The 24,877-nt window shown below is 45.3% G+C and overlaps 1 protein-coding gene and 1 pseudogene across 2 annotated transcripts; one reads left to right on the forward strand and one right to left on the reverse strand.

Moving 5' to 3' along the window:
* Positions 1-5,893: 5,893 nt before the first annotated feature.
* Positions 5,894-7,009, reverse strand: LOC147482200 (uncharacterized). Its single transcript, XM_086579235.1, has one exon. It carries the CDS (start codon positions 7,007-7,009, stop codon positions 5,894-5,896), a length of 1,116 nt encoding a protein of 371 aa, XP_086435361.1.
* Positions 7,010-16,206: 9,197 nt separating this feature from the next.
* Positions 16,207-24,877, forward strand: LOC147482201 (serine hydroxymethyltransferase 3, chloroplastic-like; annotated as a pseudogene). Its single transcript, XR_015205490.1, has 11 exons — positions 16,207-16,383; positions 20,280-20,367; positions 20,464-20,615; positions 20,671-20,772; positions 21,041-21,047; positions 21,147-21,206; positions 23,307-23,401; positions 23,538-23,624; positions 23,726-23,834; positions 24,227-24,299; positions 24,389-24,877. The product of XR_015205490.1 is annotated as a serine hydroxymethyltransferase 3, chloroplastic-like (transcript).

The following is a 24,877-nucleotide window of genomic DNA, read 5'->3' on the forward strand; positions in this document are numbered from 1 at the left end:
ATTATAATATTAGCCGTGTCCCCGTGTCCTGATTTTCAGACCTTGCCTTCTCCAAATTGTCGTACCCGTGTCCAAACCCGACACTCGTACCCGTACCCATGCAACACAGTGCACAACGCAATAGTCGCTTGGAATTTGGTGTTGGAATAGTATAAGATTATGACCAAGTTATATTGTTACATTTTCCTTTGTATTGTTAATTTTTTCTGGTGATTGAGAGGTGTTTTAAGTGATTGAGAAGTGTTGATTCTATTGAATGATTTTTAAGCAAAAGAAATGATTCTATTATTGTGGTTATCGAATTCTGTTTTCAGTCAGATTTCTGCGGTAATGAAAAGCATGAGAAATAATTGAATATAAGAAGCCTTGTAAAGCATCTTTATATTGAAGCCGTCATCTGCATCTTTACCTATTCCAATGTTTCAACGTATTGTTAGTGTATACTCAAAATATTACAACCTAATGGATTTACTTATCTCTCCATCTCCTCTCTTTTTCACCTTCTATTCTTTATATACTGTCTCTTTTTTCCTAACTTCTCTTTTCATCAGGTTCGTTCATCTCCTCTGCATCTCGCGCTCTCTTGACTCTCCACTGTCCCCACTCCTATACGGGCGGTTCGACAATTAGGTTACCGCGGACCTGATCCGTTGCATCATGTCTCCTCTTCGCTACTCTGCATACAACCCCTTTGCTACCTATGACTCCACATGTCATCAATATGACCTATACAGATGCCCCTCTCGGTCCCGTTGACATTCCGCAGTATCATTTATGGTCCATGGGACGGTTAACGATTCGAATCCACCCAAACCTCCCCATCAAAATATTCCATCTGTGGCACATACCTCATTTGCACGTGTGCCATCATTACATCCACGTGCCCAAGGCGCACGTGTATCGAACCTATCTTTTCGGCGCACGTGCATCGAACCTGCCTTTTCGATTTTTGAGGACCCACATGTCCTTTTTCCCCTGGTCCTTTTTTCTTCTAAAATTACATTTTTACCCCTGTCACTTAGTATCCCGCTCAAACATCTCTCTTTCTTCAAAACCCCACTTTTGCATCTAAACCCTCTCACTTTTCTCACTCTGCTCTATCCTTCTCACTGTTCTTCGTTTCCGATGGATCTTTGGTCGCTCAAGGTTCGAGTTTTCCTCACTGTTCTTCGTTTTCGTTGCTCTTTGCTGCTTATTACCTCAGGTTTGTCTTCATCCCCTTTGTTCCTGTCATTTGTACCCGATTATTCTTATTCGCGTTACTGTTCCTTCCTTTCCCTTCGTGGTTTATTTTCCCCCTTGTTAACTCAGTTGGGGCTCTCCAATTTGTTTAATTCTATCATGTCGGAATCCGAATCGGTGAGTACCTCAGATCTAGATCTAGCGGTCATACCGCGGAACGATCTGAGTCAACGGCTTCTCACACTTCTGGCCCTGTCGCAGAACCTTCCACTTCAGGAAGAAAAGTCACTCTTCCTCCCCCTTTCATACCACTGTAGACCCAACTTTGATGCAGTTAAAGCTGCTTACGGCATCCCAGCCGATGTGATCCTTGAGCACGTGCCTGGCGTCACCCATTTCCCAAATCTAGTCAAACCGCGGCCCGGTTGTCTCATCCCTACCATAGGTCAGATAGCCGCAGGCTTGCGGTTTCCCTTAACTCCTCTGGACGTCGAGGTATGTAACCACTTCAACATCCCCCCATACCAAGGCATTGGTAACTTTTGGCGCATCCTATATGCCGCGAATCATTACAACAAAACCAATTCACCCAAAATCCAACTCTGCGATATAATAGCTCATTATTATATAAAAAAAGCACCAAATTTGGTAGTGTAGGATATCAATCCTTCTGTACACGTCCATAGAAGAAGTCCTTTGTCCTCCACATTACTACCTCTGACAAAATGTGGCATTATTATCCGTTATATGTGTCCGGTAGTTTTCTATCCGCGGATCTTTCATCTGAAGTTTCTCTAAGGCATCTCAGTTTCCTTTCTAGTGGTACGTAACATCTTTTGGTTCGCAGTGCCCTTTCCTAACTTGCTTTTAACTTGTCTTTCTTCTGTGACATAGGTTGGTGCCCCGATTCGCGATCCAAAATTTACACCGGCGTCTCATCAGCAACTTTCCAAAGACTCCGTGATTTGGGAAGTGCTCAGTGTGAAGTTCTTGGCATAGATCCAGAAAAGGGCAACCCTCTTCTCCTTGATCCTTCGTTGAAAAGCATTGATAAATATCAAGGTCCGCTCTACCGCCCAGCACCACCCAAAGAAAGACTTCCCAAATCCTCCCCTCACCCTAAAAGAAAGGCCTACAAGTCCTTCAAGTACACCAACAAGATATACCACTCCAAAGCCGTTGCCCAACAAGCTGCCGCCCAATCTCATACTGCTACTCCTGATACCGCCCCCTCTTCCTACTCTGCCGTGGCGGATTGGGAAGACGACTTTGCTCAACCCTCCTCCACTGTAACTGAAGCTGCCATGGCCACTAATAAGCTCAAACTTTGGGAAAGTGACTCGGATGGGGAGGTGCCCACCGAAGTTGCAGCCAAGAGTCCCCCAGCCAAAAAGGCTAGGACCGTTACTCCGGCCTTCACTGAAATTGTGTCTGTACAGTCGCGGCCTATTGCTCCTGCGCGCCGTCCTGGTAAAGACCCTTACCCATCTGGGCCTTTTCCCTCTGGTGCCATTGACATATGGCGCCCTCAATTCAGGGCCAGGGATCGGGATATAACGATTCGCGACTCGGCCCTAGATAACACCGGTGTTGCGGCCTCTCTTCTCTTCAGCTCGCATCTTCCCAAAGATCAAGCATATGGAGACTCTGGCACGTTCGCTTCACATAGAGCATCCATCTACCACGGTTGGGAAAAGGTTTAAATTTTTCCCCTTGTATCCTATCTTTTCATTTGGATAGTTTGGTAACCAATCATTCTTTTCAGCTAAGTTTGGACATTGGCTATGTGGTGCGCGGCTTAACCAACACGCTGGAATCGCTGGAGACCATGAAGCAAGAGATTGAAGGCCCTGATGGCTGGAAGGCTAAATATGCCAAGTTGGGGAAGGATCGTGATGATCTTCAAATTATAGCCGTGAAGGCTCAAAAGGCACTCTAGCTGGCTGAAGACAAGCATCGCGACTATGTGGCAGGTGTGACATCCAAACTTGAGGGCCAAAAAGCGACGGGTAAGATAGCCACTCAAGCTGCTGTAGACAAGGCCGTGAAGGAGGCTGCGGAACGTTTTCGTAGTCTAGCTGAGAAGAAGATTAGCCGTGAACTTAAACAACAGCTCGAAGAACTTGCTGCATCTGGCCGTCTTCTTCCCGTTCCCCCTCCAGTAGCGGATATTCCAACCTCTGCTCCCATGTCCGCTCCCTCTCCGGTCACCTCCCCAATTGATGTTGCTACTCAAGTGATGCCTCTACCCACATCCAGTGAGGTTGCCTCTCCTATTGACTTGGATAACGATCCTCCTTCATCTGGTGAAGGGAATTTGGCGTCCACTCATAAGGATGCGACCGAAGGGCAGCAGTAACTCATTGGACTTTATGACTTTGTCTAAGTGAAACTTGTGTTTTTGTAATCCATATACTTTGACTGATTGCACTTTTTGTATTATATCTTTTGCCTGGTTTTCTGGGTATGCCTAGCAGGTTTTTAATGTCAATTGTTTTGCATTCCAGAGTTCTTTGTTAGCAAGCATAATTCCCATTGAATGTACTTTTGATATCCATCTTTAGCGTTGGAGTTTCTTTCTGTCTCACCTAATTTTGCTTCATAGTTGATTTGGACATTTAGTCCGCGAAGGCTCATCCCCCCGCTGTCTTTGATCAGCTGTGAAGCCTGATGGGGACAGCTTATTTTGAGCCCAAGTTTGATTTGGACCTTAGTCCGCGAAAGGCTCCTCCCCCCGCTGTCTTTTTGGACGGTTGTGAAGCCTAATGGGGGCAACTCATTTTGCCCCCAGTTTGATTCGGACGTGTAGTCATCGAAGGTCTCGTCCCCCCCCGCTATCTTTGGACGGCTGTGAAGCCTGATAAGGGCAGCTCATTTTGCCCCCGTGTTGATTCGGACGTTTAAGCCCATGAAGGGCTTCTCCCAGCTGTCTTGGAACGGCTGTGAAACCTGATGGGGGCAGCTCATTTTGCCCCCAGGCCACTTCGGACATTTAGATCAAGGAAGGCTCCCACTCTCTTTGGACAGCTGTGAAGCATGATAAGGGCAACTCATTTTGCCCCCGTGTTGATTTGGACGTTTAAATTCGGCGAAGGCTCCTCCCCTTGTCTTTGGAAGGCTGTGAAGCCTGATGGGGCAACTCATTTTTCCCCCAGTTTGATTCGGACGTGTAGTCCGCGAAGGGCTCATCCCCCCCCGCTGTCTTGGAACGGTTGTGAAGCCTGATGGGGCAGCTCATTTTGCCCCAGTTTGATTCGGACGTTTAGTCGCATGAAGAACTCAACCCCCGCTGTCTTTGATCAACCAGTATTCATGCTATATGTGAAAGAAATGCATTCTTTATTTCATTGACTTAGAATTCGAAACACAATACATTTTCTGATCGCTCTATATATATAAAAACTTTTCTTGTCCCACTGGAAAGCTAAACACTGCTTCTTTCATGGAATTTCTCCAGCATTCTGATATTCCATTGTTTCTCGATCGTTGCCCCTGCTGGCGTCTCAATCTTGTAGGTCCCAAAAGTTCCCTTCTCTGTCACGACATACGGTCCTTCCTAGTTGGGTCCTAGTTTGTCGTCATTCTCCTTCTTAGTGGCTGGGGTAACCCTTCGCAACACCAAATCCCCAATCATGAATGCACGCGGCTTTACTCGTCTATCATACTATCTCTGTAGCCTTTGATGGTACTCCTCCAGTCGCATGTGAGCTATATCTCTTTTTTCCTCAATGACATTCAACTCAATGGCTAATATCTTCTCATTTAGTCCCATTTCCACAGCCCTGGTTCTTGTCGTTTTCTCTATCATGTCCACAGGAATGATAGCCTCTACTCCATATGCCATTGCAAATGGTGATTCATTCATGGAGGTTCGCGGTGTGGTACGATAAGCCCATAAAACATGATTCAATTCATCAGCCCACGCTCCCTTTCTATCCTCCAACTTTCTCTTTAAATTGTCCATGATGATTTTGTTTGATGCTTCCGCTTGACCATTCCCCTCCGGATTGTATGGCGCCGAGAACCCTTGTTTCACTTTATAGGCTTGAAGGAATTGGCACACCTTTCCCCCAATAAATTGTGTTCCATTATTTGCAATGATTGTATATGGCAATCTGAATCTGCATATGATGTTCTCCTAAAGGAACTTCTTCACATTCTCTTCTTTGACTTGCTGTAGTGCCACTCCCTCTACCCACTTGGTGAAATAATCAGTGGCGGCCAGCATAAATCTTCTTTTGCCGCTTGCCATGGGCAAGGGCCCCACTATATCCAGTGCCCACATGGCGAATGGCCACGGACTAAACACATTATGCAGCGGCTCAACTGGGGAATGTATGAGTTGTGCAAACCTCTGGCATTTCTCACAAGTTGTTGCATACTCTGTTGCATCCCTCTTCATATGGGGCCAAAAATACCCCTGAGATATCAATCTGTGGGTTGTTGTTCGTCCAGCTAAGTGACTTCCACAATCATCTTCATGTACCTCGGCTAAGACTTCTTGCACTTGCTGTGGCCCTATGCATCTCAATAGTGGCCCGCTGAAACTCTTCCTGTACAAATCCCCATCTAACAGAACGTATCTCTGACTTACTTGCTCCATCCTTCATTTCTCCTTTTTATTCTCTATCTCTACTCCCATCAGAAAAGTTTTTATAGGCATCATCCAACCTGCCTCCCTCTCAATGGTGAGCCATACACCCTCCTCTTCTTATGTACTTGGCCTGCCTAACACCCTCACTTCAATAGAACGACCCTCTGTTCCTGGAAGCACAGCAGCCACATATGCTAAAGCGTCAGCATGTCTATTTTCACCACGGCCCAAATGGGCGAACTGAATCTTTTTGAACTTGTTGGCTTTCCGTTGTAGAACCTCTAGATATCGCGCCATCCTTAGGCTACGCACCACAAACCCCCCATTCATCTGACAAATAACCAAGTTAGAGTCAGAGAACACCGATAACTCGCTTACTCCCAGATCTTGTGCCAAATCTAAACCTGCTATCACTACTTCATATTCAGACTCATTATTAGAAGTCGCGAATCCCAGTTTCATTGACAACTCCAGCCTTGTGTTCTCAGGAGTCACCAAAACAACGCCAATTCCATTCCCGGTATCTGTAGCTGATCCATCCACGAATACTCTCCATCCATTGCGCATATCCCAAGGATCCAAGGGATCACGTTTAGATTCTCCCTCCTGGTCCATGACCATTTCCTCTCCCCAAGTGGGATCCTCGGCCAGAAATTCTGCTAGGAACTCCGCCATGGCTTGCGCCTTTTCTGCCGTTCTAATATGATATCGGATTTCGTAATAACTAAGCATCACTGCCCATTTTAGCATTCTGCCTGATTTTTCTGCCTTCAACGCTTGCTTGAGGGGCAGATTTGTTATCACCACCACTGAGTGAGCCTCGAAATAGGGCTTCAACTTCAATGCAGAGAATATCAACGCCAAGGCATACTTCCGATTCTCTTCAGACGCTGTCTCTGCGTCTAGCATGGTTTTACTCTGAAAGTAAACTGGCTTCTCTACTTTTTCTATAACACGCACCAGGACTGAGCTTATCGCGTACTCTGAAACCCCCAAATAAAGATACAATTTCTCTCCCTGCTCCGGTCGCGATAGTAAAGGTGTTTGTCCTAAATAAACCTTCAACTCATGAAAGGCTTCTTCACACTCAATGGTCCATCGGAAATCTGGCATTTTCCTCAGCAACCGATACAACGGTCTGCATTTGTCCGATAATTTAGATATAAATCTGTTCAATGCCGCGACCCTTCCTGCCAACCGTTGCACCTCTTTCACATTTTGAGGGGACGGCATCTCAACCAATTATCTAATCTGCTCAAGATTTGCCTCTATTCCACAGTACGTGACTATGTAACCCAGGAACTTTCCTGAAGTTACCCCGAATGTGCATTTCTCGGGGTTAAGTTTTAGACTATGCCTCCGGAGTATGTGAAAAGTTTCTTGGAGACCCCTCAAGTGTTCCTCCTTTGACATGCTTTTTTCCACCATATCATCAATATATATTTCCATACCCTTCCTAATCTTGTCTTCAAACATTTTTTCCCCTAACCGCTGAAATGTAGCCCCCGCATTCTTTAAACCAAAAGGCATTCTTGTATAACAATAAGTACCTCCTTCCACCACGAAGGTTGTTTTCTCTTGATCTGGTCCGAACATCGCGACCTAGTTATATCCCATGGACGCATCCATGAAAGAAAACACCTTGAAACCAGCAGTTCTATCCACTAACTCATCCACTCGCGGCATAGGATAACAGTCTTTTAGGCACTCTTTATTCACGTCTATAAAGTCAACACACATTCTGACCTTGCCGTTCTTTTTTGGAACATCGACAACGTTGGACAGCCATTCCGTACATTCCACATCCCTGATTATCCCTGCGCCCTTAAGCCGTATAACCTCCTCGCGAATCCCCTCCGTGTATTTGGGTCTTACGTTTCTCATCTTTTGTCTTATAGGCTTTGCATCTTCCTTCATATGCAAGTGATGACAAGCAAACTCTGGATCTATCCCTGTGATATCTTCAATCGCCCATGCAAATATATCAGCATTCTCTGTCAATAATTGTACCAGCTTGATTTTCCATTCCTCTAGCAAGTCCGACCCGACCGAAGTAAACTTCTCTTCCTCGTCCACCCCCAGGTTCACGATCTCAATCTCATCCAAAGTTTTCGGTCCCTGAGGAGGCTCGTATCCTTCAATCAAGTCCGCCTCCTGTAATTGCTATGCTTCTCCTTTCTCGCATGTCGACTTTTCCCCTCCTGTTCCGCGGACCATATTTTTTACCGTCACCTGATGTATATTCTGCGCGGCCACTTGATCCCCCCTTATTTTGTACATCCCCCCCTTCGCGGGGAAGCAGATCATCTAATAATAGGTCGACGGAATGGCCTTCATTTCATGGATCCATCTTCTCCCCAGAATGGCATTATATTGGGACCTAATATCTACCACCATAAACCTGGTGAATACCGTCGTCGGACCTGCTGTTACTGGTAATGTTAACTCCCCCATAGGCTCTGTCATGCTACAATTGAAGCCATACAAATTGGTCTGAGGAGTCTTTAACTGATCTCTATCTATGTTCATCTCTTCCATGGCCCCTTTAAATAACAGATCTACCGAACTTCTATAGTCTATCAACACCCGCTTCACTAGATAATTACCCATCGCTATGGTAATCACCAAAACATCCTCATGCGGCAAAATCACTGATTCCAAGTCTTTCGGTGTGAACATTATGTTTCCTTCGCCCATTGCGGTTCCTAACACTAACCGCGACGTGTTTGCCACCTCATTTACCTACTGTAAGCTCACTGTCTTTCTTATCTTGTCTCGGTGGGCATTTCTTCCGAGTGTCTCTCCACTGTAAATGACATTTATTGTTCCCAAGATCCTAGCAGGAGCCTGCACTCTCCCCGCATGACGAACCTCCGCGACAAATTCTCTGAGCATCCCCTTCTTAATCATTCTTTCCACCAGCCACTTCAAAGCATAACACTCGTTAGTGGCATGGTTCCTAATCTGATGATAGGCACAAAAGGGTTTCCCCTCTATCTCTCCAGGCGTATTCCACGGTCCTTCATAATGCTGCAACCCCTTGATGAGTGGCAAGATTTCCTCTAATGGCTTGTTAAGAGGTGTCTGTTCTATCTCACGATATGGCTTTCTTTCGCGAATATCTCTCCTATTCCGATCTCCAGTTCTTTCGGGTCCACGATTTTCCCCTATGTAGGATCCCCCTTCTCTCTCTTCTCTCTTGCCCCTATCTTTTCGATCATCCCTATCCACCGCCTGCACTGCCTTCCCGGATCTCTTTTGTTCCCTCGCATTTCTTTGCATTATGTCCTTGTACCGAATATATTTTTCTACCTTTGGTTACAGAGCGTGCAGAGTGGTGATTTCTATTTTAGACACCGACTCGTGGACTCTAGTCCCCTGCCTCAAGCCGTGCTGAAAGGCAATGACCACTGTATGTTCATCAAGATTCTCCACCCTCAGGGTCTCTTCTTTGAATCTACACAGAAATTCCCTTAACGATTCTGCTGACCTCTGTTTGATGTTGAATAAGACCGCGATATCCACTACCCTCCTTTTTTGGTGGATGAAATGGTCCACGAAGGCGCACTCTAGCTCTTCAAATCTACTGATGCTCCGCAAAGATAAGCGGTAATACCAATCCGAGGCTCCCCCCTGAAGGCTGGCAGGGAACATCATGCAACGCAGTCCATCATACTTACTTTTCTGCCACAATAGCATCTGTTGTCTAAAGCGATGCAAATGATCAGTTGGGTCACCCTTCCCATCATAACTTTCAAATCTTGGTTGACTGAATCTCTTAGGCACCTCTGAATTCCAAATCGAATCCGCCAGTGGATTCTTATTGAGGTCAGCAACTTCCTTTTGAGCGGCACTTTGGTTCACTTTTTCAGCCGCATGGTTCACTTCTCTATCTTTCTCAATCATCGCCTGTACTACCTCCAGCGTGATGCCCTCTACTGGATCTATTCCCTGGGGCTGGTATTCCTCATTTTCCCCTTCCATCTCACTGCCCCGATGATCCCCACGTTCCATGTCCTCCTGTGCGGTTTCCCTTTCCTTTCTCAACTTGGCGTTCTCGTTCCTCAACCTAACTATTTCCTCTTACATAAGTCTGGTGGCGTCTGCCGCCACATCAGATATCTCTTCCTCTCCACCCACCTCTCTTTCTTCGCTCACAACCTCCTCTACTACCTCTCGAACAGTTTCTTTCCTAGGTCTTCCTACTCCCTTTTTTGTTATGGTGGCCATTTTATTTCGCTCTCCCCACAGACGACGCCAAAATGTATACTCAAAATATTACAACCTAATGGATTTACTTATCTCTCCATCTCCTCTCTTTTTCACCTTCTATTCTTTATATACTGTCTCTTTTTTCCTAACTTCTCTTTTCATCAGGTTCGTTCATCTCCTCTCCATCTCGCGCTCTTCAGCTCTCCACCTGTCCCACTCCCTATATGGCAGTTCTCGACAGTTAGGTTACCGCGGACCTGATCCACTGCATCATGTCTCCTCTTCGCTACTCTGCGTACGACCCCTTTGCTACCTTTGACTTCACATGTCATCAATATGACCTATACAGTTAGGTCTCTTTATTATTGTTTTATTAATGCCATGTTCCTAATGCAAGAAAGATAAAAATTGTGGTGGTTTTCATTGTCAGATAACTGCATTTTTTTCGTTTTAGACAGTAATATCACCTTTCATTAGAGATATGTTTGATAGTTGCCGAAAAATATAATTGTGAGAAAAATACATATAGATGCCAATTTGCAAGAATCCATCTGTTTTGGTCAATTAAAAGTGAAAATTTGAAGTTGGTCACTGCATTGAGAAATGGTAAATGTCATGCACATTCAGAACCTAACTTATGAGTTAACTAACTTCAGATACTGGTCAACAGGTGATAAGAATAATTTTGATGATTATGGTCTGGGTAAGTTAATGCATCTGATTTTTTAACTTTTCTATCAGTGATCACTGTTTAGAATAGGCTATTAGATAAGGTTTTTTAAATAGTCCATTATGAAGTGTTAGGGTTTGGACCTACCACATGGAGGGCATTTGTCTCTGTGGTGGTAAGATAAGGGGACCCTGGAAATCAGCGGACGGCGGCACCTAGGTCAGCATAAGATACATAGCCGCGGTTCACAGGATCGAGATGGGATATCTGTTGCAGTACGGAAACCCTACACTTGGAAAGAAGAAGACCGCGAGATGGATGGACAGGTAGAAGGCTAGGATTGAGAGAGGGAAAGATATAAAGGAAAAAAAGTGGAGAGAGAGAAGAAGGGGGGATTCATTGTTCCAAGAGAGGAGACCTAAGAAAGAGGGAGGCGACCCAAAGAGAGAGAGAGGAATAGTGTTAGGAGTGTAATAGTGTTTGAGAAATAGTGAACTTTCGTCTTAACTGTATTTGGGGGTGAAACATTTTGGTGCCGTCTGTGGGGAAGAGAGTATAGAAATGGCACCAAAAAAGGCAGCGGGTAGACCAAGGAAGGTGAGGGTTCAAGAGCAGATGCCGGAGGCAGCGATGGAGGAAGGGGAAGAGTGAGAGGAGGAACGGGCAGCGGAAGAAACACGGCTGATGCGAGAGGAGATTGAGAGGCTGAGGGAGGAGAACGAGGAGTTGAGAAGAGAAAGAGAAAGAGAAAGGGTGGAGAAAGAGATCGGGGAAGAGATAAGCGAGGAGTCGAAGAGCGAGAAAGCGGAGGACGAGGAGGGACCAGGACCAACTCTGGTGGAGAACCCAGTGACCGGGTTAACAATGGAGCAAGTCCAGGAAATGATAAACAACGACCGGGAGGCAAATCTTCAGCAGACAAAGACTCAAATGGCGCGGCCAGTCAGGTGGTGGCGGGGCTGAATCGCAACCCGCTAGCGGATGCGATATGGACTTCGGAGGTACCAAAATGTTTCAATCAGCCAAGGTTCGAGAGATACGATGGAATAGGAGACCCAACAGATCACATTCATCACTTTAGGCAGCAGATGCCTCTTTGGCAAGAGGCGAGGTACGATGGGCTGCGGTGTATGATGTTCCCGGCCAGCCTGAAGGGGGGAGCTTCAGACTGGTATTATCGGTTGCCTTCGAAGAGCATAACTAATTTCCAAGAGTTGGAATAGGCGTTTGTAGATCACTTTATACATCAGAAGAGGCGGGTGGTGGACATCGCGGCCTTGTTCAATGTTAGACAAAGGTCCGCAGAGTCTGTCAGGGAGTATCTGTGCCGATTCAAGGCCGAGACATTAAAGGTGGAGAATTTGGATGAAAGGACAGCAGTGATAGCGTTCGAAAGAGGTCTGCGACCCGGAACGGGGGTCCATCAGTCTGTTGCAAAGAATGAGATTGTGACCTTGGACGAGTTATATCCGCGGGTAGAGAAGTATATTAGATATGAGGACACCATGCAGAAGGATTCTAAGAGGGGAAGCCGGTTATCATCGATGAGAAAAGGCGAGGGGACGGCAAAAAGATAGAGGCAGGGGATAAAGGTAGCGAGCGGTACCGCGGACATTCATCGCGTTCGAAAAGGAGTAGAGAAGTAGCGTGAAGAGAACAAAGGGAGAGGAAGCCATACCGCGAGCTGGAACACGCACCTTTAAAAAGGCCGTTTAGTGAGATACTGTCGTTGATAAAAAAAAAATGTGCAAGGGTACGAGGGTCCGCGAACCGTCCCTACCAAGATGCCAAATAAGCCGTACTGTGAGTATCACCAGGTACACAATCATGAAACCAATGATTGTTATGCATTGAAGTGGTTGGTCCAGAGGTTGATAGAGAAGGGAATGATGAGGGAATTTATAGCAGAACCCCAAAATGGGGAGCCGGGGCCAGCTCCAGGGAGAATATTGGGAACCATAAATGTTATTTTCAGTGGAGAAGTTCTGAGTCACAATGCCCACAGAGATAAGATAAGGAAAACAGTGAGTATTCAAAGAGTCAACGAGCCTGCCGGGAGGATAGCGATCTGATCGCGAGTTAATGGCCGGGAAGACAAGATTACATTCTCTAGGGCAGATCTCCGAGCCGTCGATACCCCACATGAAGATGTGTTGGTCATTACAGTGGCGATGGGTAATTACATGGTCAAAAGGGTACTGATTGATTGTGGCAGCGCAGTGGACTTGCTGTTTAGGGGAGCGTTGGAGGAGATGAGGATTGATATGGGGCAACTAAGGCCGCTGCGGTCCAGCTTGTATGGGTTTAATGGGAGCGTCACGGAGCCTATGGGAGAACTTCTATTACCGGTGACGACAGGGCCCGTGAAGGTGTTCTCAAGATTTATGGTGGTCGATTCCAACTCCCAATACAACGTAATCCGGGGGAGGAGATGGATACACAAAATGAAGGCGGTGCCTTCGACCTATTATCAAGTTATTCGATTCCCCACCCCAACAGGAATGTACGAGGTCCGCGGCGATCAGGTGGCATCGAAGAACAGTCATCAGGACACAGTTAAAAAGATGGTCCGCGGCCCTAGAGGCGAACCAGCGAACCCCAGGAAAAGGCAAGCATAGCAATTACAATGCGGGGCAGTGGAAGGGGCAGAGGAAGCTGCGGTGGGCCCAAAGACTTTGGATGAACTGGAAGTAGTAAATTTAGGAGAGGACGAAGAAGAGAAGTTTGCATCGGTTGGGTCTAATCTGACGGAGGAGTGGTGCTTGTCGGAGAATAGATATGTGTTCGCATGGGGGATAGAGGAGATCACCAGGTTGGACCCCGAGTTCGCATGTCACCGATTGCATATGAGGGAGGATGCAAAACCAGTGAGACAGAAGATGAGGGGAGTGAGACCTAAGTACGCGGAAGGAATCCGGGAGGAGGTTGCCAGGCTGAAGGGAGCGGGGATCATAAAGGAGGTGGAATTCACGGACTGGCTGTCTAATATAGTCGCAGTCCCAAAGAAAAACGGCAAGGTGTGAATGTGTGTTGACTTCACGGATGTAAACTTGGAGTGTCCCAAGGACAATTATCCTATGCCGCGAGTAGATGAGTTGGTGGACAGGACGGCGGGGTTCAAAATGTTCTCATTTATGGATGTATCCATGGGATACAACCAGGTTGTGATGTATGGACCTGATCAGGAAAAGACATCCTTCGTAGTGGAAGGGGGTACTTACTGCTATACAAGGATGCCGTTTGGGTTAAAGAACGCAGGAGCCACTTTCCAACGGTTGGGGGAGAAAATGTTCGAAAGTAAAATTTAAAAGAGCATTGAGATATACATAGACGATATGGTGGAGAAAAGCATGTCAGAGGCAGAGCATCTGGAGGGGTTGAGGGTAATATTCAGGATACTGCGAGCCCACAATTTGAAACTCCACCCAGAGAAGTGCACATTCGGAGTCACCACGGGAAAATTTCTGGGGTATATAGTGACACAGCGGGGAATAGAGGCAAACCCCGAACAGATTAAGGTCATTGGTGGAGATGTCGTCGCCGCAGACGGTGAAAGAGGTGCAGCGGTTGGCTGGAAGAGTCGCAGCCCTTAACAGATTCATTTCAAAATCATCCGACAAATGTAGGCCGTTGTATAGGCTACTGAGGAACACCACAGATTTCGCATGGACAGCGGAATGTGAAGGACCATTTCAGGAGTTAAAAAGGTATCTAGGGGAAGCACCTCTGTTGTCGCGGCCCGAATTAGGAGAGAAGCTATATTTGTATCTGGGGGTCATGGATTATGCAATCAGCTCGGTCCTCGTTCGCGTTGTGGATAAAGTGGAAAAACCAGTGTATTTCCAAAGTAAGACTTTGTTAGATGCGGAGACTAGATACAGCCGAGTGGAGAAATATGCTTTTGCCTTGATATTCTCAGCCCTGAAGCTGAAGCCGTATTTCGAATCCCACGCAGTGATCGTGGTGATGAATTTGCCCCTTAAACAAGCTCTGAGGCCAGAGAAGTCAGGAAGAATGCTGAAATGGGCCGTGATGTTGAGTTCATATGAGATCCAATATCAGATTAGAATGACAGAGAAAGCTCAGGCCGTGGCAGAGTTTTTGGCAGAGTTCCCGGCGGAGGATCCTACATGGGGGGAGGAGATGGTTTTGGAGCCTGAGCGAGAAGAGGAACTGGATCACCTGAACCCATGGGATGAGAAGAATGGTTGGAGAGTATTCGCGGATGGCTCAGTAACGGATGCAAGCAGCTGAATAGGCGTGGTGCTGGTTACGCCAGATAACAATAAACTCGAACAGACAATGAAGTTGGGATTCACAGCGTCAAATAATGAGGCAGAATATGAGGCAATGATTGTGGGCATGAGGATGGCTGAAAGCTTAGGCGTGAAGGAACTTACCATTTACTCCGACTCAAATTTAGTGGTATGCCAAGCAAATGGAGGGTTCACGGTAAGATGCCCCAGAATGGCAAAGTATCTGGAAATCTTACACAGTTGGGCGGCGAAATTCACACAGATCCGATTTGTTCATTTGAATCGTGGGGAGAATTGCCACGCAGATGCTCTGGCCTATGTGGCCGCAGCCATGCCAGGATCCGAGGAGAGGACCATCGAAGTGAGGAAATTGGATAGATCGAGTATCGAGGAGTCTTTGGAGATACTAAATACCGCGGGGGAGGACGAAGGTTGGATGGAGCCCTTCAAGCAGTTCTTGTCAGGGTGTGAGGTGATGGACCCAAGAGAGAAACGAAGACTGGAACAAGCATCCCGGAGGTACACCTAATAGGAGGGGAATTGTACAAAAGGAATTTCAACAGACCTTTATTGAAATGTTTGGGACCGAGGCTAGCGCAAGAGGTGCTCGGGGAGCTACATGGGGGAGATTGTGGGAGCCATTCAACGGGTAGTACAACGGTGCACCGGTTGTTAACGCAAGGATACTTATGGCCCCACATGAAAAGAGACACTGTGGAGTTTGCCAAAAAATGTGAGAAGTGTCAGAGATTTTCTCAACTGATATTTGCCCCAATAGAGCCACTGCACAATGTGTCTAGTCCATGGCCGTTCGCGATGTGGGCCCTCGATATAGTGGGACCGCTGCCCATGGCCAGAGGTAAGAGGAGATTCATGTTGGCCGTAACCGACTACTTTACAAAGTGGATTGAGGTCGTGCCACTGCAGTAGGTGAAGGAGGTACAAGTGGTCAAATTCTTGTGGGAGAACATTATATGTCGGTTTGGGCTGCCCTATGCTATTATCGTGGACAATGGAACCCAGTTCACGGGATCGAAAGTGAAGAAGTTTTTGCAAGCTTATCATGTTAAGCAGGGTTCTCGGCCCCATACAACCCCGAGGGCAATGGACAGGCTGAGTCTTCCAACAAAACCATACTTAACAATTTCAAGAGGAAACTGGAAGACAAGAAGGGGTCGTGGGCCAACGAATTAAACCATGTGTTGTGGGCCTATCGGACTACACCGCGGACCACTACCAAGGAGACTCCCTTTTCGTTAGCATATGGCGTAGAGGCTGTGATACCGTCAGAAATGGTGGCAGCGACCACTCAAACTCGAGCTGTCGAGGATGGATCAAACTGGGGAATCCTGTCCAGGGATATGAATTTGGCTGAAGAGAGAAGAGATACCGCGCGCATTAAACTGGAAGAGTATCATCGCCGCCTTCAAAGGCAGTACAACAAGAGGGTGAGACTAAGGAGATTCAAGGTAGGAGATCGGGTGCTCCGCCAAGTGACCCCCAGCACAAAGAAAATTAGCGAGGGGAAATTGGGTCCAACTTGGGAGGGACCCTATACTGTGGTTGACGTGGGAGGGACAGGCACATACAGGTTACAAACCTTGGAAGGGAAATGGTGGAGAGACCGTGGAACGTAAGGTTGTTGAAAAAGTTTCATGAAAGAATGTAATAGGAGAAGCTGTCAGCTGCATGAGCTATCTGTATATATATATAACCATAGCACTTTTGGGATGGATAATGTTACATAAACTTTGCTTGTCCTTCAGAGTGAAGGAAATGGAGGGGAAGAGCCCTTCACGAACGAGAGGTCCGAGCTCAACTGGGGCAAAATGAGTTGCCCCATGCTGGGTATGAAGTCCCATACGAGCCGGGGCGAAATGAGTTGCCCTATGGCGGATATGAGGTCATAGGCAAGTGGAGGCGAAGGGGTTTCCACCTGCCGTGGACAAGGGGTCCGACCGGAGTAAGGAGAAGGAGTGGTGCCCCGGCATAGGCAGGGGCACCACTCCTTCTCCTTACTCCGGTCGGGGCAGGGGCAACCAAATCACCGAGTCAAGAGAGGGAAGGAAAATCGAGTTGCTCCTAGTAGGAGAGGCAAAAATATAAACATGAGTTTCACTGCTAATTGAGCCCATAAACAGTTAAAGCATAGATAACACAACCATCACATTCAGTCCTCCTCAACATAAGGAGGGGAATTAAAACAAAATGTAGCATAATCAGTGTGGCAAAAATAGCAACAAATGAAACCACGAAAGGGCATAACAAAACTACTCCCAACACAAAGGGCACTTAAACATTCTCACGAATCACTACATCAGCGACCTCCTCAATTATTGCATCCGCGGCGTCGTAGCCCCAGCCCCAAATTACCAAGTCGGTTTACCTCGGCTACCTCGATTCCATGGGCTTCACCGCGAACCTCGCATTACCACGTGGGCAGCGACAGGTGCTTCAAGAAGGAGGCAGCCTTCTTTGATAAGCCTGTCATGCTCCTTCTTGACCTTCTTGGCCACCCTCTTGTCAGCTTGGGCCCGAAATTGATCTTGGAGTGCATCCATGTCAGACTCATGTTGTTTGAGGAGGGCCGCTGTATCATCCTGGTGCTTCTGGGAGAGAGATGCGATGGCTGCATTGTGCTGCGATAAGAGGGTTTCGCGCTGATGACTCAAGCGGTCATTAACCTTATCCATGTAAGCAAGGTGGGAGGCCTCAGCAGCCTTGAGCTCGTCTTGGGCTTTGAGCTTATCTAGTTCCGCGGCACTATTCTGCTATTCAAGACAGGCGACTTCTTTATCCAGCTGTTCAATTCTGGACCTTGCGCCAAAGAGGCCGCGGATCATGTAGGAGACGTCCAAGCTCATCTGAGAGAGAGAACAAGAGTCAGGTTACTTGGAAAAGAAGAGGGGAGATACATAGTGCGAGGGAAAGGGTACCTTCTCCCAGCCAGTGTAGAACGAAGTTCGGAGACTATCAAAGGATCCCCCTTCAGCATACGCCATATCTTTGGGGAGGTTGGACCCATATAACAGGGAGGAAGCCACTGCAGGGTTGTCCAAGGCCGAATCGTTGATATTGATGGTGCAATTTCGGACCTTGAAAGCGGGGCAGAAAGCAGGGACAGGGTCAGCAACCCCTTTGCCCGATCGGGGAGCCACCTCCTTCCCCGGCCGCCGCTGACGGGCGGGGCAGCAAGCAGGGAAGTAAACAGATGGGCTGGAGTCTCATCAGACACAGAAGTCCGCAGTCACTTAGAGGCCGGGCCAGGAGACGAGCGGGCGACCGTGGAGGGGGCCACTTCGGTGACAGCATCCTCATCCGAGTCACTGTCAAAGAGCTTGCACTTGTTAGCACCCATATCGGAGTGGGGGGAAGTTGCAGAGGGAGAATGAAGGGATAGGTATTGATCTTCCCAAGTGGTCAGGGATTGGTAAGAGGGATGGGCTGCAGAATGAGAAGGGGGTTGTTAGAGGGAGGTGGGGGACGGCAGATAGGTACTGGGCGGTGTGGAGATTTCTTGGGGTGGTGTCTTTTCCGGGGAGGCGGGGAGTTCCGCGGCTTTCTCTCCCTGGGGGGAGGGGGACGAAAAAAGGGGGAACTATACCCTCTAATAACCTTCAATTAGGGGTCCGATAGTAGTGGAGTGGTTATGGTAGGATCAATTTCAAGAACCGCATACTAAGAGGGTCCAAGATCGCGGAGCTTCTGGAAAATTGTGGAGGAGATGTGGTCTTAGGGTCGCGACTTCGAGTCCGGTCGCCAACCTGTAGAAAAGAAGTGCAAGATTAGATGAGGAACCAAGGAACATACGCATTGAAGGATAAATAAAAGGGGTACTCACCACTGGGAAGGAAAGCCAAATGAGTAAGGTTCAGTTCGGAAGGAAGATTTGCGGATAGAAAGTTTCCAGATATGTATAACGGATAGTGGTGCCACACCTTGTCTGATGAGGTGACACGGAGGACAAAATGTTGCTTCCTAGGGCAGACACAGAAAGAATGGTAGCCCACGCTGATATCCTTTGTGCTCTTTTTTATGTAAAAGTGGACAGTCATGTCGCGAACCGTTATCTTGGGGATTCCAGATTTGGTGTAATGGTTCATGGCATACATAACCCTCTAGAAATTGACAATGCCTTGGCAAGGGGGGATGTTAAAATGGTTACACACCTCGACGTCAAGACGGGTGAGGGGTAAGCGGAGGCCGGCAACAATTTGCCCTACCGTGGCCACGAGACACCCCGGTTTGTAAGGAACTAAGTGAGGAAAGTAAGTTAGGTCAAGCAGATGCTCTAAAATGACATCAGTAGGTATACCGTAACAGCTTCTAGGTTAGGTCTATGGCTGCGTAGGGGAGGCGGCGGAAGGGCAAAGGGTTGCCCGGAAGTGGATGGAGCCTCGGTCAGATCTAGGGGAGGGGGAGGGGCAACACCGCAGGAAGGGAAGGAAGAAGAGGCGTCGGATCTAGAATCCGACATTGAAGAAATGAGTTAAAGAAGAATACACACCGTCACAACAGATTGGAGATGGGGAAATCTTTAGTTCAAAGGAGAAATGCACAAAACAGCAAGTAAAGGGAAATAATGGGAGAAGAATACCAACCTGAGGAAAGGGGAAGAGCAGCTGGTACAAGATCTTGGGCAGAAGAAACTCACAAAGCACAACCGCACGCTTGATCGGAGTAGACAAAAGGAGGAGAGGGGTGAGTGGTAGTGAGAATAAATCTAGAGGAGAGTAAGAAACTAAATGAGAAAGAAAGAGATCGAACGGGCTTTTATAAGGGGGAAGGGTAGAAGTGTAATCTGGGAGGAGCTGAAATCGAGGAGACAGCAAAAAGAACCAGCCAGGGGATGACGCGTGGATACACGAGAATCGAAGGGACGCAGGCCACAGGTACGGGGGGCGAGTGAATCCAGCGGTACAAGGGTGGTGGAAGACCGCGACTAGATAATGGAACCCGTCGGACTCTCGACCCCCGATCGTGTAATAATCGCGGACTCGAGAGGGGGAATCTGTGGTGGTAAGATAAGAGGACCCTGGAAATCAACGGACGGCATCACCCAGGTCAGCATAAGATACATAGCCGCGGTTCACAGGATCGAGATGGGACATCTGTTGCGGTACGGAAACCCTACACGTGGAAAGAAGAAGACCGCGAGATGGATGGACAGGTGGAAGGCTAAGAGGGAAAGATATAAAGGAAAAGAAGTGGAGAGAGAGAAGAAGGGGGGGATTCATTGTTCCAAGAGAGGAGACCTAAGAAAGAGAGAGGCGACCCAAAGAGAGAGAAAGGAATAGTGTTAGGAGTGTAATAGTATTTGAGAAATAGTAAACTTTCGTATTAACTGTATTATGGGGTGAAACAGTCTCATGGATTCATGACTCCCAAAAGACGAGTATCTGCCACCTCTATATACTTTGAGTCTATGCCATATAGGCTCGATGAGTCTACAGGTACTATAATATATTTTTTTTAATTATAACGTATGGCCTGGAGATCATGCTTGGGACAAGTTGTTAATAGGAAACTTGTTAATTGAATAAATACAGGCCTAATTGACTATGGAATGCTCGAGAAAACAGCCATTCTTTTTCGACCGAAGCTTGTGATTGTTGGTGCTAGTGCATACCCTCGAGAATTTGATTATCCTCGTATGAGGAAGTTATATACTGGTTCCGCTATTAGAATTGAATATTTACAAGTGCCTAGAGTTTCATATTTTAAGTTTGATGTGCATATTTGTTATGCTTTGGAAGATAGCAGATGCTGTAGGTGCTTTTCTGATGATGGACAAGGCTCACATTAGTGGACTGGTTGCTGCTTCTGTGGTTGCTAACCACTTTGAATACTGTGATGTTGTAAGTACGACAACACACAAGGTATCATTTGAATTTTTTTTTTGGTACTCTATGCCGTGCTTTAGTCTTTTGCTCTACATTTAGAAGAAAAAACAAAAAATCTCTTCTTCAGAAAAATTGGTCTTTTCTTGTTGTTTTTTAGTCTACTTTATTTTGTGCGTCTTGTGTATTGTTTATGTGCCCTTAGTAATGCTTAACATATGAGTTGTTGCCTTTCAAGATTAGCTGTTTATATTCTTTTCAAGATTAGCTGTCTATATGCTTTTAGATTGGAGGTCTCAATTTGTTTTTTTTCCCCGATTTTGCACCTTCAAGTAAGCTCATTTTCTTCTGCTTAAAAGTCAAATATGCCTAATGGGTTGTTTGTTTTTTAGGTTTTCAGCATTCAGAGGCGCTGAAACATAAGTTTTCAGCATTCAGTGATGTTGAGAGTTGTTTGTTTTTCTAATTGTCTTCAGCGTTCAGCGGTAGAACTCGTCTTCAGCGTTCCGCGGTAAAACCCACGCTGAATGCTGAAATTCTTTTCTTGTCGCAACATATGTCAAACATGCCCTTCATCTTCTCTTCCCTAACTTTTCAAAAAGAGCGATTAGAAAAAAAAAAAGACAAAGCCAGAGAAAAATAGAGAGAGTAGGAGATTTCTTTGAAACAGGCTTGGGTGAGTTGAAGACAAAGGGAATTCTAAAAGATTTGATAGTGGTACCAATATACTGGGTATTCTTTGCTACAAGCATTCAAGGCCCATTTATTCTTATTTTAATGGTAAAATAATTAAGAGAAGATATGCAAAACAGGAAAACAAGGGCAAAATCACATCGTCAGACGCTTTTACAACCAAAAAAGAAAAATGATTTTGATTGTTCAAAATTGAGTATTAAGTTTGATAAAATTTACTTATAAAAAAAAACAAATAAATAAAAAGGAAAAATCCACATAACTTCTACATTTTCAATTATAAACATAAACAAATTTCAAATTCAAATAATTTGATAGAAACTCTCTGCATGCAGTCTTTAGTTTTAGATACCTGGGATAAAGTGGTCAAAATGATTTGTATTCAGCGTTCAGAGTTAGGTCATCCGCACATAAAACAAACATACTTTTCCAAGTTCAGCAATCAAAGGATGGGCCAATTCAGCATTCATGATTCAGCATTCATAATTCATCGTTCAAAGGCTCAGAAAAACAAACGACCCCTTAATTTCACTTTTTGATTGCAGAAGGTCTACAGTTAGAATTTGAATGGAAAACATCAAAATTATTCTTCTATGACTCCACTCTTTAATCAAGAATGTTAAGAGATGAACGCTCTTTTCGTTTCCCCCTTGAAAATTTATGAAAATTTTATGCTTTAGAACAGAGGTAAAACTAAACTAATTCAAAAGCACCATTCTTGCACCGAGTTTGAGTCATACATTTGGACCCAAGGTAAAATTGTCCAAATGATTTATATTCAGCATTCAGAGCCAGGTCATTATGACAGAAAACAAACATGTTTTTCAGAGTTCAGCAATCAGCATTTAGCATTCAGAAGGTGGGCCATTTAGCATTCAGTATTCAGAGGCTCAAAAAAACAAACGAACCCTAACTCTATTTGTAAAGGAAAGTATATTCAATTTGGGATGATTTGTGGTTTTGGTAGCCTTCTCTTGAAGTTGCTGCTCTTATCTGTGATGAAGTGGATATATTTAACTGCTTTCTTTATTAATCCAGTTAAGCATATTTTTCATAAAAAAAACAGAAGAGCTTTCTGGGATACCACAATGTTTCTTTTGCTCCTTGTGCTGTATGAGATGGGTATTACCGTATTACACAATGTCATAAAGAAACATCACCTCAATAAATCCAGTTACAACTTAGTAGACCCATCTTTATGCTGAGTCCAACGGCTATTGGTAGCTTAATTTTTACTTTAATTCCTCATATGTAAGACTACAAGCTTGACGTGCTGTTGCGCAGCAACGCTTTAAGTCTTCTAATAATATTAACAAGTTAGTGACCATATCAAATGCAGGTGCTAGTTAGTTTAGTTGGTAAAACTTTTGGGTGATGATTTCAGAAGTCTGCAGTTTGAATCCCGCCAGCATTGCCGAGTCACTGATCTCATTAAAAACAGACCTAACAATTGAAAAAAATAAAACAAATATAAAAGTAACCATATCAGGTTTTTGCATAAGATTATTATGATACCCTTATGATACTCCTCCATGGGGCCTCATGGAGATGAGTGAAGGGACAATTTTTTTGTTAAAGATAACATTGTCACCATTGTAAATCCTTGCTAAACATCGGTTTTCACAAAATCTAGCTATCTAATATCGAAGCATGTAGGAAGTTTCCAAATTCGAAGTCTTCTCATGATTAGCGTAGGAACACCGAACACCATGTGGAACTCTTATCATGACCACGTGACTTATGTCAGTTTGTTTGTTAGACCTCCATTTTTGCCTTGACAGTTATTTCATGAATAGCCCGATACATAGAGAGGTTATAATTGTTTTTTTTTCCTAATATCTTGTTACAGTCATTATGAGGTCCTAGAGGTGGCGTGATCTTCTTCAAGAAAGACACTATTCTAGGAGTTGATCTGGAATCTTCCATTAATAATGCAGTTTTACCTGTCTTACAGGTCAGAAGAATTGCACATCTTTCCTCAGTAATCTCACTTATTAGATGACTCTTGATGTCTGCATACACGTCGAGTTTGTTTATTTGTTACTTCATTTGTCTCCCTAAAAGAGCCAAACAAAACATATTTAAAACAGGGAGGTCCGCATAACCACACAATTGGAGGACTGGCAGTATGTTTGAAACATGCTCAGTCGCCAGAGTTTAGAGCCTATCAGAACCAGGTATGCTTATCACCTCTACCTTTAGCATACTTGCTTCTATTCTTCTACTTATATATTTAAATATAGTGAGCTCATTTTCTGTTTGCTGGTTGCAAATTCAGGTTGTTTCTAATTGCAAAGCTCTTGCCAGTCGATTGATGGAGCTGGGGGTATGAACTAGTTTCTAGTGGGAGTGATAATCACTTGGTTCTGGTGGATCTTAGGCCATTGGTAGGCAGCTGTATTCTCTTTCCGGGTTTCCTAATATAGCGCAATGCAGAACTCGTCTTGTTTCTTGACCTTCCTAACAGTCAATTGAATTTATCAGTTCTGAACAATGGATTAGCCATTTGTTTCTGAACTCGAGAGTTATTTCTTTTACACTTCGAAAATCAAATCCTTTTTACTCGAGTAATGGTCAAAATTTTATACTGTAGGTTGCATTTCACTTGATATAGATCTAGATATACATATGTTCCCCCGCCAAATTTTCATGTGACCTTAGATTCACTGCAATCCAAGTCTTATGTCAATCTTGATGACTTGCCTTTTGGTACTTTTATCACCCTTTGTCTTCTTTTGCCATTGGCTGATTTTCATGAATGTGCTTTTTCTGTGAAAAGGGTATGGATGGTGCTCGAGCTGAGAAAATTTTGGACATGGCATCAATCACTCTAAACAAAAACTCAGTGCCTGGTGAGCCTGCCTGTTTGCGATCTCCCTCTCTAATTCCTTCATTCAGTCACCTACTCATTTTGGTTGTTTTTCATGATTTTGTTTCGTAGGCGACAAAAGTGCACAGGTCCCTGTCATTCGTATTGGAACGCCTGCGATGACTACTAGGGGATTTATGGAAAATGAATTTATAGCAACAGGCAGACTTCATTCACGAGGGAAAACAAATTGGTCTTGAAGCAAAGAAGTCTGCTAAAGGGTCAAAGCTTCAAGATTTTGTGAATTCAATCGGATCTCCAGACCTCTACTTAAATGATCGTATTTCTGATCTACAAAGAAGAGTTGAAGTTTTCACCACACAGTTTCCTTTGCCTGGAATATAAAGGAGAGTTGAAGTTCTAGATCACCCCACAATTCCTTTGTGAAGAATATTAGTGGTGTTTGTTGCTCATAGTGTTAAATCTGTACCTTTTTTGAAACAAAAGGAAAAGTATCTTTCCCTACATCCTTTCTAGGCCGGATTAAAGACCAATGTGTTTGGAGAAATGGATCAGAATCATTGTAACATGTATCAGTCCTTTTTATATTTTCCTTGTGTC

This window comes from Coptis chinensis, chromosome 8 (genome assembly GCF_015680905.1).
Source record: "Coptis chinensis isolate HL-2020 chromosome 8, ASM1568090v1, whole genome shotgun sequence".
NCBI classification, from domain to species: domain Eukaryota; kingdom Viridiplantae; phylum Streptophyta; class Magnoliopsida; order Ranunculales; family Ranunculaceae; genus Coptis; species Coptis chinensis.